The sequence below is a fragment of the Amphiura filiformis genome, chromosome 19 (genome assembly GCF_039555335.1).
Source record: "Amphiura filiformis chromosome 19, Afil_fr2py, whole genome shotgun sequence".
Lineage (NCBI taxonomy): Eukaryota > Metazoa > Echinodermata > Ophiuroidea > Amphilepidida > Amphiuridae > Amphiura > Amphiura filiformis.
Window position 1 is genome coordinate 8,504,216 of NC_092646.1, and position 15,959 is coordinate 8,520,174.

A 15,959-nucleotide genomic window follows, 5' to 3' on the forward strand; every position below is an offset into this window, starting at 1 on the left:
TAAAAAGAGGATGCTAGGATCACGAAAGTAGTAAAAATGTCTGTTGATGCATGTGTCCTTTGACAAGGAATTCTGCTTCATTATTTTTTCCATTTTAAAGTAGATCATCAGTTTACAACAATTTTCACTATTTAAAAATGTTTGTTTGTTTGTTTGTTCATATGCAGGTGAAGAGTGCGGTTCAAGGCACAGCTGATGTAGTCACAAGTTTACAAAGTACACATGATAATCTTAATAAGGTAGGTGCTATAATGGGCTATTCTATTTGAAATCCATATTACCCAGGGATGCAAGTTTTCCTGCTTTTGCAGGAATTCCTGCTTTCATGAAGTCCAAATTCCCTCATTGTTCTTTATTTTCAGCCCGTTTTGGGAGGCTTTTGGCCCAGATTGACTCACTTTTCAGGCTTTTTCCTTCAATGTCAGCTTGCATCCCTGATTACCTCTGGAAGCAGAGGGAGTATAATGGGTTTCAAATAGAATAGACAATTGGGTAACTTCTATTTGAAATACTTCAGTTGTGGAAGATACTGGTACAGCCATACAGGGGTATATGGGCTTCAAAATAATTAACCCCAACCAATCCATTTGAATAACATACTCCCTCTGTGGAAGACTTTTCTTAAAACCCACCTTAAGTGTTTCATTTAATTGTAAGTTTAAGCTAATTATTGTCTTTATCAATAAGTAAAGAAGCTTGACTTTCAGTGTTTACAAGTTATTGAAAATACGATGGACCATAACTGCTATGATAGATTGATTGATTGATTGACTGATTGCTTGATTGATTGGATTGATTGATTGGATTGATTGATTGATTGATTTTTTACAGTTAAAAGAAGCGTACAACAACAGGTGTATAGAATTTGAAAGACTCAAGAAAGAGAACGCAGGGCCGAAAGAACTAGAGAAAGCAGAGAACAAATACAAAAAAGCTAGTAAGTAAAAAAGACACACTTCTGACCAGGGTTCCTGTTAAGGCTTAAAAAAATGTGCGTCCGTGTACAACGCAAGCTTGCCGGCAAGGTTGCAAAAACTTGCGTCCAGACAATTTTTTGTGTGTCCATCTGATGAAATTCACGATTGATCATACCGGAAAACGCAGCGGCATGCCAAGTCAAATTTAATACAAATAAATTCAAATACATATAAATAATTAAATAAACATTAACCATACGTTGTGGCAGTCAAGCACGATAGTAAACAAAACTTCATCAAAACTTCCCCATTAATCCATCGATCGTTAATCACGGAAAGCATGCAAAAGTGCAAGATTTCCTGACGTTGCATTTACAAATATTGCAGAATTTACTTCAATTCTTAGCAGGTTGGTCAACATTTTTGGGCTTTTATTATTTTAAAAATATAAAAGAATAGAAATTTATGATTAAGTTTCGAAGTTTTGTCTGCGTACACATGCATGTGACATGGACGCAAAATACTTGATTGTCCACCTGAAACTTAAAATATATGCATCTGATGGACGCAATGACGCACACTAACGGGAAGCCTGCATCTGACACAAATAGAATTAGCTATCTTTCAGTTAAGAGCTTTTCAACCAAGACCCAGTTTGAAAAAAAAGTGAGTCCTACTAGTACTTCACCTGAATTTAGTTGGGACCAGGACTCACTTTAGTGTAAACAAGAGATGCTTTTTGTTGCACAGTAACTGTCAGTATTTAAACCAACACATACAGTAACTGTCAGTATTTAAACCAAACCAGTCTAACGTCCAATGGCACTTATTCAATAGCTTCCAATCAAAATTAATAGCTTCAATTCTGACCTCAAATTGCAGCAAAACCCCATTTTGGTTCACCATATCCTATATTGTGGGTATTTTAATGTGTTTGCAGCCTGGTATTATGATTTTTATACTCAACAGGTTACAGTAAGCAAGTTTCATGCTCTGAAACATTTAGTAAGTTGTACATCTATTTTGCGTGCAGCATACAGCACTGAAATGCTTTTATTATTTCTTGACCACCAACTAATTGTCCCAGACCATAAATCAACAGACAGTTTTTGCTGTCCTGAAAAATGAAATCCAGGTCTATAGGTCTATCGCCAGTCTGTTGAGGAGCAATCCTACAGCCATCCCTACTAAAGCTACTTTAGTTTAAGTCGTGACTTGAACCTGTTCATCATGTAAATGAATTGGAAGTCTAATCAAGTTATAAATCCACATTGAGTTGAACCTGTGACATTTTGATATTTCATAGTATCAAGCAGCATCTAGGAACTGAACACTTTAATCACCAGCCCACAATGTGAATTGCTTCCTATCCACTCTTGTCTTGACAGGCCTAATCTGTCCTTTTATTGATAAGTGAATGACATTTATATGTGAGTTCAATGGAAGGAAGGAAACGTGTGGTGTGTTTTGAAGGAAACTGCCGGTAGATCTGTAAAAACCTCATTCGGTTATGTAAACACAGAGCTCACAAAAAGAAAGTCCACACTTGTATTTTGGGGTCATAATTTTTAATAATATTATGATTACATCAAAACACTTAAGTTTATATGAGTGTATTGAAGAATTTTGTCAGTAGTTTGATACCAAACTATTTGTGTAATCGAAAGAAAGTAAAACCTTCCTGATTTTATGATTATTGGTGGATTTGAAAAGTAAGTTCAAACCTGGTTGTGTCTTGTTATGTGAGTGTTGAATCATACTGCAGCTTACAAAATTCTCCCTATGCTCATAAATTTTAAGGGTGGGCATCGCCAGGGTTTTCCATGCCGCGATATGGCGGCAAAATTTATCGCGATATCAATCAAATTGCGATAAATTTTAAGACTAGGAAACTCAAACACTGTTAACATTCGGCCTGATTTTCGTACATTTTTCGACAAACTAATAATTGAAATAAAATGGGTTCATGGAAGGATTAGGTACATCGCAAATGCTTCATTATATTTAGAAAAGTAAAATCTGATTATGAATTTAGGTCTTATTGGGAAAAAATATACATCTTCAATATGAAAGGTCAATATTTTCAATTGATCACCAGCTTTTCATCCCAGCTACATACACATTTAAGTACATATCGTTAGATTTATGAAGTTTACTTCAAAGCAAGGACTGTATATATCAAAAATGTCAAATTGTTATCAAATTTGTATTATATCGCAAATAAAAATTATTTGATATCAAAAGGACATTCCTCGTATTCAAAATGCACTGTCTGGTGTACTCTTAGCTCCCACATAAAAATAATTATTGTTAAAAATTTAACAGAAAATATTTTTTGCTGTTTTTCTTTCAGTGGAAGACTATAAGAACTGTATAGAAAAGTATGGTAAATATAGGCTGGATTTTGACAAAAAGATGACAGATTCATGCCAGGTAAGGTCAATCAGTTGGGCAGATTTTTTTAAAGGTTCTTTTGCCTTGTTTGCTGAACCATAATCCATTATACAAAACTTGCATTGAGCTGCAGTTAACCATTTTATTGGTCAATCGGTTGGTCAGATTTTTTAAAGGTTCTTTTGCCTTGTTTGCTGAACCATAATCCATTATTCAAAACTTGCATTGAGCTGCAGTCAACCATTTTGTCAATCGGTTGGTCAGAATTTTAAAGTTGTTTTTGGCTTGTTTGCAGAACCATAATTAGAGAATACAGGTATTGTTTTTAGCCAGTGCATCTATCGTCTCATACATGTATTGTATAACACAGGCGGCATCATTATTTTAAGTAAAACAACGAGGCAAAGCCAAGTTGTTTTGTGCCAAAAATAATGATGTCACCCGTGTTAATACCTTTATTCTCATTCTTAAAAACACTGCAATTCAAATAAAAATATCATAAGTATTACAAATTTTGATCATATTAATTCCCATGTTTTACAAGGAATTACCTAGGGCATAAAATTGATCAGTCCTGTTGTTGCTATGCACCTCTGATTGTTTCGAATAGCAAGTACGAGTATCGCTTTGACACACACACGCTAAAGTGGGTGATATCGTGTCATATCACACGGGTAAGAACCAATAGGATTGCAGGAATGTTCTCAAGTGTTTACGAATCCACTATAAAAGAATTACAGTGAACCATTTGGCTTATCAGAATTTCTTTGTAAACTTGCTGACCTTTTCAGCTTTATGAACTTCTGTACCTAACAACTGTTGCCGCAATTGTTCACAACAGTGCTTAATATACAAAATAGCGTTGACATATATAATATATAGTATAGTTAATGTTTTGTACTATAGGCAAAGTATCTAATTCTCGATCATGAGAGGATGTACGTTTTGAATCAGCATACTTTTCGTGGAATAATACAACTTAAGTTGTTGACTACATGTATTTACAAGAAATGAATTGGTAAATGGATGCATTTCCTTCTTAATTCCCAGTACAATACAAAAGTACTTTTGAAAATTCAAGTGGCTTTATTTTTTTCATATTCTTAAAGCAATATTATAACATTTGCTAAGGAGGATGCCCTCAATATTTTTCAAAATTCTTTTTTTTTACACAATTGTTATGTACTTTAGACAACTAATTACATACCTTACAAAAATCAAGACTTGAGGTACTGTAGTTTGGTCAAAATCTGAGTTTTTAAATAAACCACAAGAACCGTCGTCTTATTATTAAGATGGAAATATTAGTTGAACATGTACACAACATGCATAACACAGTGCGTACATGGCGTGCGGGCAGTCGTGACATATCAAAAGAACCAACATGACTCGCGTTCGAATGAGTGGCTTGCAAGTGGAATGCGATCATGAATTTCGAAGAAAAAAAAAAGTTCCCACAGGCTTCGAGGGGACTCGAACCAACGATTCCACGCGTCATTGATTATCAGTCCCGGTCTTTACCGCTCTGCCACGGAGGCAGATGAATGGAAGAGTGTAATAATAAAAGATAAATCTCATAATGCTATCTTTAGCCTTTTGTTTACATTAAAATGACGCATTTTGTAAAGATAGATTGGTCGTTTTATGTATAAATAGTACGAACATTTGGAAAAGGGCTCAAACAAATAATAAAGACACTGATACGATGATGAAATTGCATAAGTCGGGGAATATCTGCGTCGCAATGTTTTGTTTTGATTTTTGAAATTTGACCTTAAAATTTACGACGTTAAGACAATATCATTAGAAATCAACAAAAGATATTTTAGCAGTATATGGCAAAATTCTTTCTCTAGAGTGTTTTAGACATGTATGTGAAATAGCTTCAACAATGATTCGCTGCATAATGGTAAAAACAGCCTTGACCTGAAAAAGGGCGTAGAGGTGTCATATTTACTGATTCAGGCTAAATTCAAAATTTGTATAAAACGTTTGGTTTTTGATCGATTACAAAAATTCATTTTTGTCATTAAAAGAAATTGTATCTGGCGTGAATTACACTACAATTTTTATTCCTAGGGCTCTTTGATTTCTTTAAATATTTTTTTATAATGATAGAGTGAATCCTCTGGCCCTCTATAATTACGCACAAAAGACCGACCCCCCTTAAATAGCAATTTTCTTTGTTTTGCCTTGTCTGTTTGAGCCCAAATTAAAAAAAGACATATCTGACAGTGAAAACTAACATTTTATACCAAAAAATACAATTCTATTTTTATGGAAATGTTATAATATGGCTTTAAGTATTGTCATTCCAAGAAATATGGCTTTAAGTATTGTCTTTCCAAGACAAGATTTCTGTTGATGTTTATATGAATACACTTTTGAGAATGTTTCCTCTCTGCATAATTTGTTATTATAAAACATAGTTTTAAAAGCCCTACTTCCTGCTTTGTAGTGGCATATCGATATGGGCATTACAATTTCTTACAGTGACCCTGATTGGTCAATTACATGATATAATCATCTGAGTAACCAATCAAAATTGAGCTTTTATAAATAACAATTTTAAGCTTAATAACCTGCTGATTTTTCCTACCATGTCTCTGATTGCCTCAATACATCAAATAGTCCTCTTTGTAACCAATCAAAACAGTTCTTAGAGGCTGATAATTTTAACTTTATCCCTTTCAGCCCTACTGACTCCTCTTACCATATCTCTGATTGGCTCAATACATCAAATAGCCCTCTTTGTAACCAATCAAAATAGTTCTTAGAGGCTGATAATGTGTTCTGTTTTTCATCTCCGCAGCAATTCCAAAGTTTAGAAGAAAGTCATCTCAAGCAGCTGAAGGATTTTCTGAAGCAGTACAATGTAGCTCTCAGAGAGTGTCAAAATAGTATAAATACTGTGAGTATTGAAATAAATCCCTACAATGTGGGGCAAATTTATAAAAACTAAGACAATTTGTGTTAAATTTGGCTGAAAATTTTGACTTTTGGTACATGATGGGTCCAAATTTCTTGAAAAATTGGTATATTGATTGGTCCACTTTCAAATACTCAGTGGCACATCCCTGCTCAAACCAAACGTAAGAATCCCTGGTAGTAAAACATGGTGTTCATGTTAAACATTTTGGTCAACATTTGCCAAATCACTTTAGAAATTGCATCTTTTTGATGATTTGATGTTTTGCTTTGAAACTATGTAAAAAGCGCCATATGAATTGAAATATATGTATATGTGATGTCCCTTTTTTTGCTCAATTATTTTTGTGAATCCTTGTGGTATTAATTTTTACAGCAAATATGATCATAATTTTTAATATTTGACATTTTTGGTATCAAATCTTTAAAGAGTATTTTTTCAACCAAAAACAGACCAGTAAATTAACGTTCTGGTTTATTTTGTCATACCCACGTCCCTGCCCACACCAATTTTTGATGCCGCACCAATTTTATTGTTATTTGTTATTTTCCAAAATACTGGAAAAAAATCCAAATTCTAAATCAATATTTTTTATTTGTGTGTCAATCATTTTCTTCCCTCATCGATGTAAAAAAAAATCCAGATGAGAAACACATTTGATTTTACTTGGCCTAATCTTTATCACTTTAAAACCAATGTGCGGTTAACTTGTGAATTATGTGTGTGATTATATGTTACTTGGGGGAAATAGTAGGTCAAAATTAGTTCCGTTGCCATTTCCACTGGTAACATTAACCCTATTCAAGTTTCAGAAAACCATTGTTCCAGGAATATAAGAACTGTGACCTAAAAAAATAAACCAAAATGGGCTATTCTATTTAATATCCATTATCCACACTATTCCTGTGGAAGATTTAGCTGAAATCTTCCACAGAGGAAGTATGGGTTTCAAATAGAAATTACACTGTGAGTATAGCTTTCAAAATAATCAAAGAATTCCATTTGAAAAACATACTCCCTTTGTCGAAGACTTTTCTTAATTTTTCCAAAGGGTATGACAGATTTAAAATGGAATCGCACAATAGACCCTCGGAATCTGTCTAAACTGTGAATGTTTAAAAAAAAAAGAGTTGTATGACTCTGAAATATACAGTATAGAAACTTCCAGTGATCAATAATGGTCACAAAACCTATTGGTATTTCAATTTTGAGCTTCAGATACTTAAAACCTTTATAATTCTGCTAAATTGAGAAAATGTGTCAAATTGACATGCAGTGCACTTGCGAAATTAGGCCAAGTACGGTTTAAGTGATCGCCAAGTAGCCTAATTGTGCGCCTAAGGAGTGGCATTGCCACCACTAGCGACTAAATATAATTATTAACTCCTATGTTAGACCCATAAATATTACAGAAATCAGTCCTTATAAATTGCATACAAATGTTATTAATAAAGAGGCCATATCAGCCAAACATTGTGAAGAGGTTCTATCAATATCCTTGATAAAGCTTTCACATTGCAAAACAAATAACAAATATGTTTCTTGTAGGCTTTGTGCTATGCATTTCTGCATTATTTCAATTTTTCAGATTTGAGACATCCAGTATAAATTACATTTTTATTAAGAAAATTGTTAAGAAATGTTTTTCCAAAGTATTTTCATTAAAAAATTAAAAATGTTCCCCTCTCTTGTCGACAGGTGCATAATGAATTTTGTCAGCAGTGTGATGAATTGACGGAAATAAAACTTATAGAAATGTTTTCTGAATCAAAAGGCACAGGCAAGGAGAAACCGGGTAAGATATGTTATTATTCCATTTAACACCATGGGTACTATTACTATTGCCTTTCTTACAGTGCCCATAATTGGCTAATTACATGATATCATTATCTGAGTAACCAATCAAAACTCTTAAGTAGCAATTTTAAGCCTTTTTTTTTTCTTCAAATTAGTGCAGTTTTCTGGAATCTGAAGTAGTGCTTGTTGATCATTTGGTGGTTCAATAACACAAAATATTTTGTATGGAAAATCTGTGCTAAAGCCTCCAAGGATTTTACTTTTAAAAGTGTTACACTTACTGAAAGAGAGATACTTAGCTTAAGGGGAAGTTTGCACTTCAGTGAAGTGTTTGTTATGAATACTGCCACAGTACCGTAACTCGTTTTGGCACTTGTTAACCCAAAAGGTTACTGTCCTGACCTAACAATTACCTGCCTGAAATGTGGATTATTCATCCAATCCAGCGTTTCCCATGAAGCCGTATGGTGCACAATTGGCCCAACAGTTTCAAGAATTGGTGCAAGGTCTCCAAAGTAGAAAAGAAACAAAGGTTTTTCCCACCAAAATAGGCCCGCTAGTTGGGGCTAGTTTTATGTGAAATTCCAGCTAAAAATTGTAATTTATCAAATCCAGCTGAATTTGGCATCAAATTAGACAATTTTGTTTGGAATTTCAAAATATCCCACCCCTTGTACACTTTTTATGGGTTAATGAAAATTGCTTGATCTGGAATTCTTTAAACAGTAGAATCTGGTTGGATTCCAAAATCTTCCAGAGTGGCCATGGGGGTGTGGTTTTCAAAATGGATCAGTCCAATAACTTGAATGATTGATTTCTTGCTGTAGGTCCAATAGAATTTGAAGAATGCGACACATCTAACATTCCCATGCCAGATCCGGAGAAAAAGAAGAAAAAACGGAAGAAACCAAAACCGAACAAAAAAGACAAAAATGGGTCTCCTGGGTAAGTAGACAACTTTAGCAGTGGGGGAAATTTGACCTTTTTGTTCAATGATTGTGTCACATATTCAAGAAACACTTATTTTTACAACTTTAAAGATGAATACAAAATGTCAACAAGGGTGTGGATGACTTGACTGTCAGTACCCCATCCCACTTTACCCCATGAAAATTGAGATTTTGATATGAACAAAAACCATATGACCTCAGGCTCACACCCCTATGATGCTATGAAACCACCATTAAAGTTTGTTCGGTTTATATAAGGTGGACAAAATAAGACTCATAGCACTGTGTATTGATATAGAATGGCTTGCATGCAGTTGGGCGCAATGCTCACGCTAGTTGTGTGTTGCGTGACTGGCGCACGCTTATGTGAATTTACGCGAGCGTGAGTTGGGACTTTGTTGATGCGCGGAGTAACAAATTCCAAATAATATCCGCCTTGTATGGGCCGAACAAACTTAAGCTTGTAGAAACCAACTTGCATGGTACAATTAACTTACAAAATAGGAAACATCAAAAATGACACAAAGACAGACAAACTTGTGTCTTTATTTTGTTGTTAATACATGTTTCTTTTTGCTCTTTTTATTCACAGAGATTCACCTGATCTGGTAAGTTCAGTTTTGTTTTTCTGTCTGTTTTTATAAAAATAATTATTTTTATCATTATGATTATTGTTATGGTTATTATTGTTGTTGTTTATTTTCAAATATGCTATGTTTTTCATAAAATGTGTGTCATACACAACATGTAATTGTGTGCATTATTTTGTTGCAAGTGTTTGCTGTAATATTATCTTGACAACCATAATTCTCTATTATTTTGACAGGAATTTTATTTATATGTGTATTAATATTTATAACAATGTGCTTTCTTTATGTTTCAGATGTAAAAAATAATTATGCTTTTTTTTGTTGATTTACCTTTTGCAAAAATGTTGGCCATAATAATTTTGTCCACTTTTATGTACATAAAGGAAACTGTCAGGTTAAAATCTATTATTTTGGGCTTGCGTTGTTTATTTTTGATCCTTGCATATATTAATTATGTCTAACATTGTCTTACGTCCTGCTTGGGTGAAGCATATAGGTCGCCTCCTTCTTCATTATAGGTTAAAAACTACTAACTAGCTGATAGTGTCTGCTGATGTCGCATATTTATTGGGTAGTTATTCCAGTTGAAATCCATATACCCCCTATGGAAGTAAGGCCAACGTCGACAGGTGCTCTGTCGGAATCTGTCGACAAAGTGAATTTTGTCAACATATTGACAGATCTTCGTCCATGGCGACATAGTGCTCAGGCAATGGCCCAGTAAAACTTCGTCAGGGAAGCTCATTTTCACTCAAAATATTGGCCATTTCCAATGTATTTTCAACAAAATGCAATGCCAAATCTTATCTTTAACATATTATTTCGCCAACTTTTCATGTTATTTGCCTTCAGGGGTCATACTTTTGGCAGGATTTTGCCTTGTTTTCCGGTGTAAATTGTACACTTCATCGCTATGTGCTCGCTATGAAGACGTCCATCTTGAATTATGCTGAAATTGCTGATGGTGTTTCTAGATGTTTTTAGGTTAAATTTTTTTAAATCATGAAAGAAAAAAAAGTCCTGGTATTTTTTCGGAACCCAAATGTATGTCAACACACTGTCAAGATACGAAATATGTCGACATCAAAAAACGGTGCAGACGCCGGCCCTATATGGAAGACACAACCTTAATCTTCCACACAGGGCGTGTGAATTTCTAAAGGGGTTACCTGAACGGTTGACTTCATTTGAAATCTACACCCCCTGTGTTGGAGATTAAGTTCATGTTTTCTATAGGGGTGTATGGGTGTCAACTGGAATAGCCCTTTATGATTGTATTGTTTAATTGATGCATTTTTGATGTCATTCTTTATAATATAAACCAGACAAGTGTTTGTCAGAATAAGCTTATTGTCTCAAGAACTTTTATTATCAGCTTTTGGCAAAAGCTTGTTTAAGGGGGTACTACACCCCTACCCAATTTTGTGCCTATTTTTGCATTTTTCTCAAAAATTATAGCGCATTGGGAACAAGTAAGATATGTATATTATAGGGGCAAGGACTACAACTTCTGCAATGGAAATTTTTTATTTCAGCACAGACAATAGTTGTGGAGTTACAGTCAAAAATGAGGGAAAACCAATATTTGATCAATAAATCAATAACTACTTGCTTTGACTTGCTGAATTTTGCAGTACAGTAGGTGTATTCCTTGCCCCTATAAGTATAATATACATATCTTACTTGTCACCAATGTGCTATAATTTTTGAGCCAAAAATGCAAAAATAGGCACAAAATTGGCCAGGGGTGTAGTACCCCCTTAAGGTTAAATGCTATATAATTGTAACCATAGCTACGCTGCTGTAAACATAACATTGCCTTTCAGAACTCACACTTGTTTACATTTGATGCACTAATTTTTTTTTTTTTTGAGGGGGGGTGAAATAATTGGTGAAATTCTCAAATGTATATGTTATTATGTAATTTACACATTGTCATGTTCAGCAACTCACCACAGGGTCGGATCCAGGAATTTTTGATAGAGGGGGCGCCGTTTGGTCAACAACGAAAAAATGGTGTTAAGGGGGTTACCCCCTCGAAAACTCAACGGTTTTGGCCCATTGTTTGCTGTTCATGGCCGAATTTGTTAATTTTTTTTAATTTCTTTAATTTCTTGTATTTTAAGTTGGGCGGCGCCCGTTGCTAGGCAAAAAATAGAGGGGGGGCGCGCCCCCCCTAAATCCGCCCCTGCACCAAAAACTCAAATGTGTGAAATTAAGATTGAATGTAGAGAAAAAACGGTAATAAAGGTAAGAAAGAAGAGGTGGATTTCAGCTTTTTCATAGCAGTTAATCATATACATGCTCAGCAATCTTGTTACTAAGCAGCAGTCAACAACAGCTTTACACCAATCATATTTTCAACTGTAGCATCGAAAAAGATGGTAGTCATTGAAATGTAATTTCTTTGGACTAGTTCATTGAAAATCTACCAAATAATCATCTATACTATTTTTCACTGTGACATTAGTGCACATTGCATTGGGTGCATCTTCAAATCGCTAGCATTTGATCCAAGCGTTGCCATACTTACGCATGTGTTTAAAGAGGCCACATACATGTAGATAGCCGCGCAATACAGCTGCCTTATTGTTGGCACCGAGCTGCAAGGAAGATAGTAATTATATCTGCAAAAGTATATTTTAAAACTGGTCAACAACACTAGCTTTTTGAACCGAATATTTCAGAGAAACCATTCTTCGTCATCAGCGATGTAATGCTGTTGGTAGACTGACTGATGATTCTCCAGTGTTTCTTTTTGAGAATTTCACCTAAAACTCACTGGCACATTTAGCTGCACTGCATCATCTGGTTTTTTATAACACATTTGTTTGTCTTCTAATTCATTCTGTTTGTTTGTTCTTGTCCTATTTACTTCCAAACATGGACTAATAACAACTTCAGCTAAAGTTGTCGTCGAAAAGAAAACGGCAACAATCACTAATCATGATCGAGCTCTCTCCATGAAATGTACATGGTGAGTCAGTGAGTGGTTGGGCTGTTATCCTGTAGTGCTTCAACTTCATATTCATTGACTGTGTAGGCATGATCATTCTACATTTTGTGAGAGATATGACATAATCTGATCCAATCGGACCAAAGAGAGCAATATTGAAATTGAGATAAAGGCAAAAGTAAGAAGCAAAAAGCAATAACAGACATAAGAAAATGGGCATATAAGAAGTTCATAATTTGGTAACCATGTATACCAGGGACTTCAGGATTGTAACATCAGTAAGCTTAAGTACTGAATAAGTAAGTAATAGTAGTGAATTAAAAAAAAATTGTGACTTTGGTTTTTGTTGGATCAGTTTGTGTCACATATATTTAAGGTCAGATCGTTGTCAGTAACATTATGATGTTTATTGTATGCAAAAGCAGATAATGTGGGTTTGTTAAAAAAAAATCCTCAAAATGATAAAAAAAAACATGCAATCAAGAAAAAACATAGCAATCTAGAAAATCTCTGCATTGTAAAAAATAAAAGACAGTGAACTTTTTGGCTACTTTGTCACATTTTTTGCAACAAAGTTTTGACAAGTTTAGCATGCATTCAGATATTCTGACAGTCAAATAAACATGTACCTATTGATATCATTGCTGAACTCGTCCTTGACATGTCAAAATAGGGGTCATTTTGTTTTGCCAAAGCGGTCTGAATATTGCTCAAACATGTTCTTGAAATTGGGATCATTTTGAAGTTTTAGAAAGATCATGCATTACACCTTTCAATATGAAGTTGGAGTAATGTGATATCTTTACACTTCCCATAATGCATTTCTTCATTTCAGTTATCTGTACTGAATTACTTTGTAGTGTAACATAGGTCGATAGTGACGAAATGTACCTCAATGAACAGAGTAAATCCAGATCTTGAAAATTTTTTATCTTGAATATCGACCTATGTTTAGCTAGTCTATTCTCAAAATGAAAACAAAGGGAATCCGTATAAAGTAAAGGGGATGTCATTTGATGAAATGAGGTGATGTATCTTATTGCAAAGGATTCTGGGAAGGGTAAGATCTTCTCTGATTGTGACTGTTTCTTACAGGATGCCCATTGTCCCATCATTTTGTGCAGTTGTGTTTGATCAATATGTAATTTTAAAGGGACATTCATAGTTTTGTTGCAGTGGACCCACGCTTTTCTACGCATTCCATTATATGATTGCATGATTCAGTTGTTTACCAGTGTACGTATTAAATAATCTCCCCCAGTACCACTCGGTGATTTTAATGGTTGAATAGGACGGCAAGGTTTGAAGGGTGACTAAATTTAAAATAACAAAAAGGCTAAAGGCTATGTTGGGGATGGAAAGTGGGAGTCTACCAAATTGCTGCCTCTATAATTTGATTCACCTCAAGTTCGGTAGTGATGTACATGCTTATTTCGCTTGCCGCAGTGTCAAATCGCACCTGTAAAGTTAAATGTGTTGAGTGTACATGTGCATGTACAACAGTGGTTTATCAGTATACTTGCGGCGAAATTGGGAAGCAGTTCCAAAATTTCGGTGCATTATAATTAAATATGCTTACACTTCTAAATGATAAAATTGAAAATTGTTTCTAGTGACAAAAATCAAGTTGTTACTTCCTCTAATTTTTTGAAATTTTTTCTTATTTTTCAAAATATGGACTGAAGGTCAAAATTTACATGTTTTTTATTCATTATCAATTTTGGGGATTTTTTCAGCAATAAAACAAAAAAAGTGAAAGAGTAGTTCATGAAATATACTGTGCAAAAATTGTTAAAACCTCAAAATCTGTGAATGTCTCCTTAAAATTGGGTTTCAAAGTAGCGGCACAGGCTAGGAGAGGACAAAGAGACAACCCCCCCCCAACCAAGGAAAGTGCAAGTTTATTGCCCATATGTGTCCCTTTGTCTTGTGTAATTTCAGTCTTCATCCTATAGCTCTTGCATGAGTATGTGCTGTTTCTAGTTAAAACAAAAAAGTGGGGCGAACATAATTGCACATTTTTGCTGTCCCCTGTCTTATAAATGTAGTTTATGTCATCAGCCTGTCACTTATATGAGTATGTGCCATTTCTAAGGGGTAAAGCACCTACCTATACCTTGAATTCCAGTTTTGTCAGTGATCTGCATGCAGTTTTCTGTATTCTTTCGTAGACCAGATCACAATTAGTTTTCATAAAGTGCAATTTTGCTGCAAAAAGCACAATTCTAATTTCTTCCCTTGTCTTATGTAATGTAGTTTGTGACGTGTCTACACCATCACTTGCATGAGTATGTTCTCTTACTTGATCATTATTATGTTTTAGATCCAATATTTTTACACACTTTGACTCGTCAAAACATAATAATGCTCTGACATGGTTCATGGGTATCACTATACAGAGTTGAGTAACGGTACGCTAATTAGTGTGACTAAGTAAGGGCTGAATTTAGGGATAGGATGAGTAATATTAATTAGATTAGGGTTAGCATTAGGGTAAGGGTTAGGCTTGTATTCAGCATACCATTACTCCCCTGTGTATAGGAACACCCATAGACCACAATCACAATTTGACTCCATTAAGTGTATTTTATGCAAACCAATTTTCAGAATAATAAAATCTGACCTGCTCCCACAAAATGAGCATAAAATTGCAAGTTGGGGAGTTTCAAGACATTCCAACTGTTGAGTCGATGTTCTTTGCTTGAAGACACCTGTATTGGCAGTGGCATGTCATTTGTGAATGGGAACAGAAGTGAATACAAAGCAAAAAGGACATGCCACTGACTATACAGGCATCTTCACACAAAGAGCAACTCAACGATGGGAAGGTCTCAAAACTCCCAAACTTGTGACTGTACGCTCACCTGTATTAACAGGGGTATGTCCTTTGTGAATGAGAACAGAATTGAATACAGAGCACAATACCACTGACTATACAGGTGTTTTCAAACAAAGAAGAGCAACAATTGGGAAGGTCTCAACACGATATTCATTTTGGCCAATCGGCAGGTAGTTCTTATGGGGTTAAGTATATTTTATGCAAACCAATTTTCTGAATAGTAAAATGTGACCTAGTTCTGCTCCCACAAAATGAGCATAAAGTTGCAAGTTGAGGAGTTTCAAGACATTCCAACTGTTGAGTCGATGTTCTTTGCTTGAAGACACCTGTATCAGGCTATTCCATTTAAAATCCATACTGCCCCTGTGGAAGATTGTGGAAATATCCGCCACAGGGGGAGTATGAATTTAAAATGGAATGAGCACATTATGGCAGCTCCATTTGAAACCCACCCTCCCTCTGTGGAAGATTCAGCTTGAATCTTTCTCAGAGGGTGCATGAAAATCAAATGGGGCTGCCTAATATGTTCATTCCATTTCAAATTCATACTCCCCCTGTGGAAGATATTTCCAATTCTTATTCAATGG

At 34.9% G+C, this 15,959-nt stretch overlaps 1 protein-coding gene across 1 annotated transcript in view; it reads left to right on the forward strand.

The window, feature by feature from the left end:
* The window catches only part of LOC140140877 (F-BAR domain only protein 2-like), a 107,108-nt gene that overhangs the window by 40,427 nt on the left and 50,722 nt on the right, over positions 1–15,959 (forward strand). Inside the window, 7 exon segments of the mRNA XM_072162626.1 lie at positions 168–239; positions 832–937; positions 3,271–3,350; positions 6,124–6,222; positions 7,939–8,035; positions 8,865–8,982; positions 9,580–9,595. Of these exon segments, the coding sequence (XP_072018727.1) occupies positions 168–239; positions 832–937; positions 3,271–3,350; positions 6,124–6,222; positions 7,939–8,035; positions 8,865–8,982; positions 9,580–9,595 (588 nt within the window).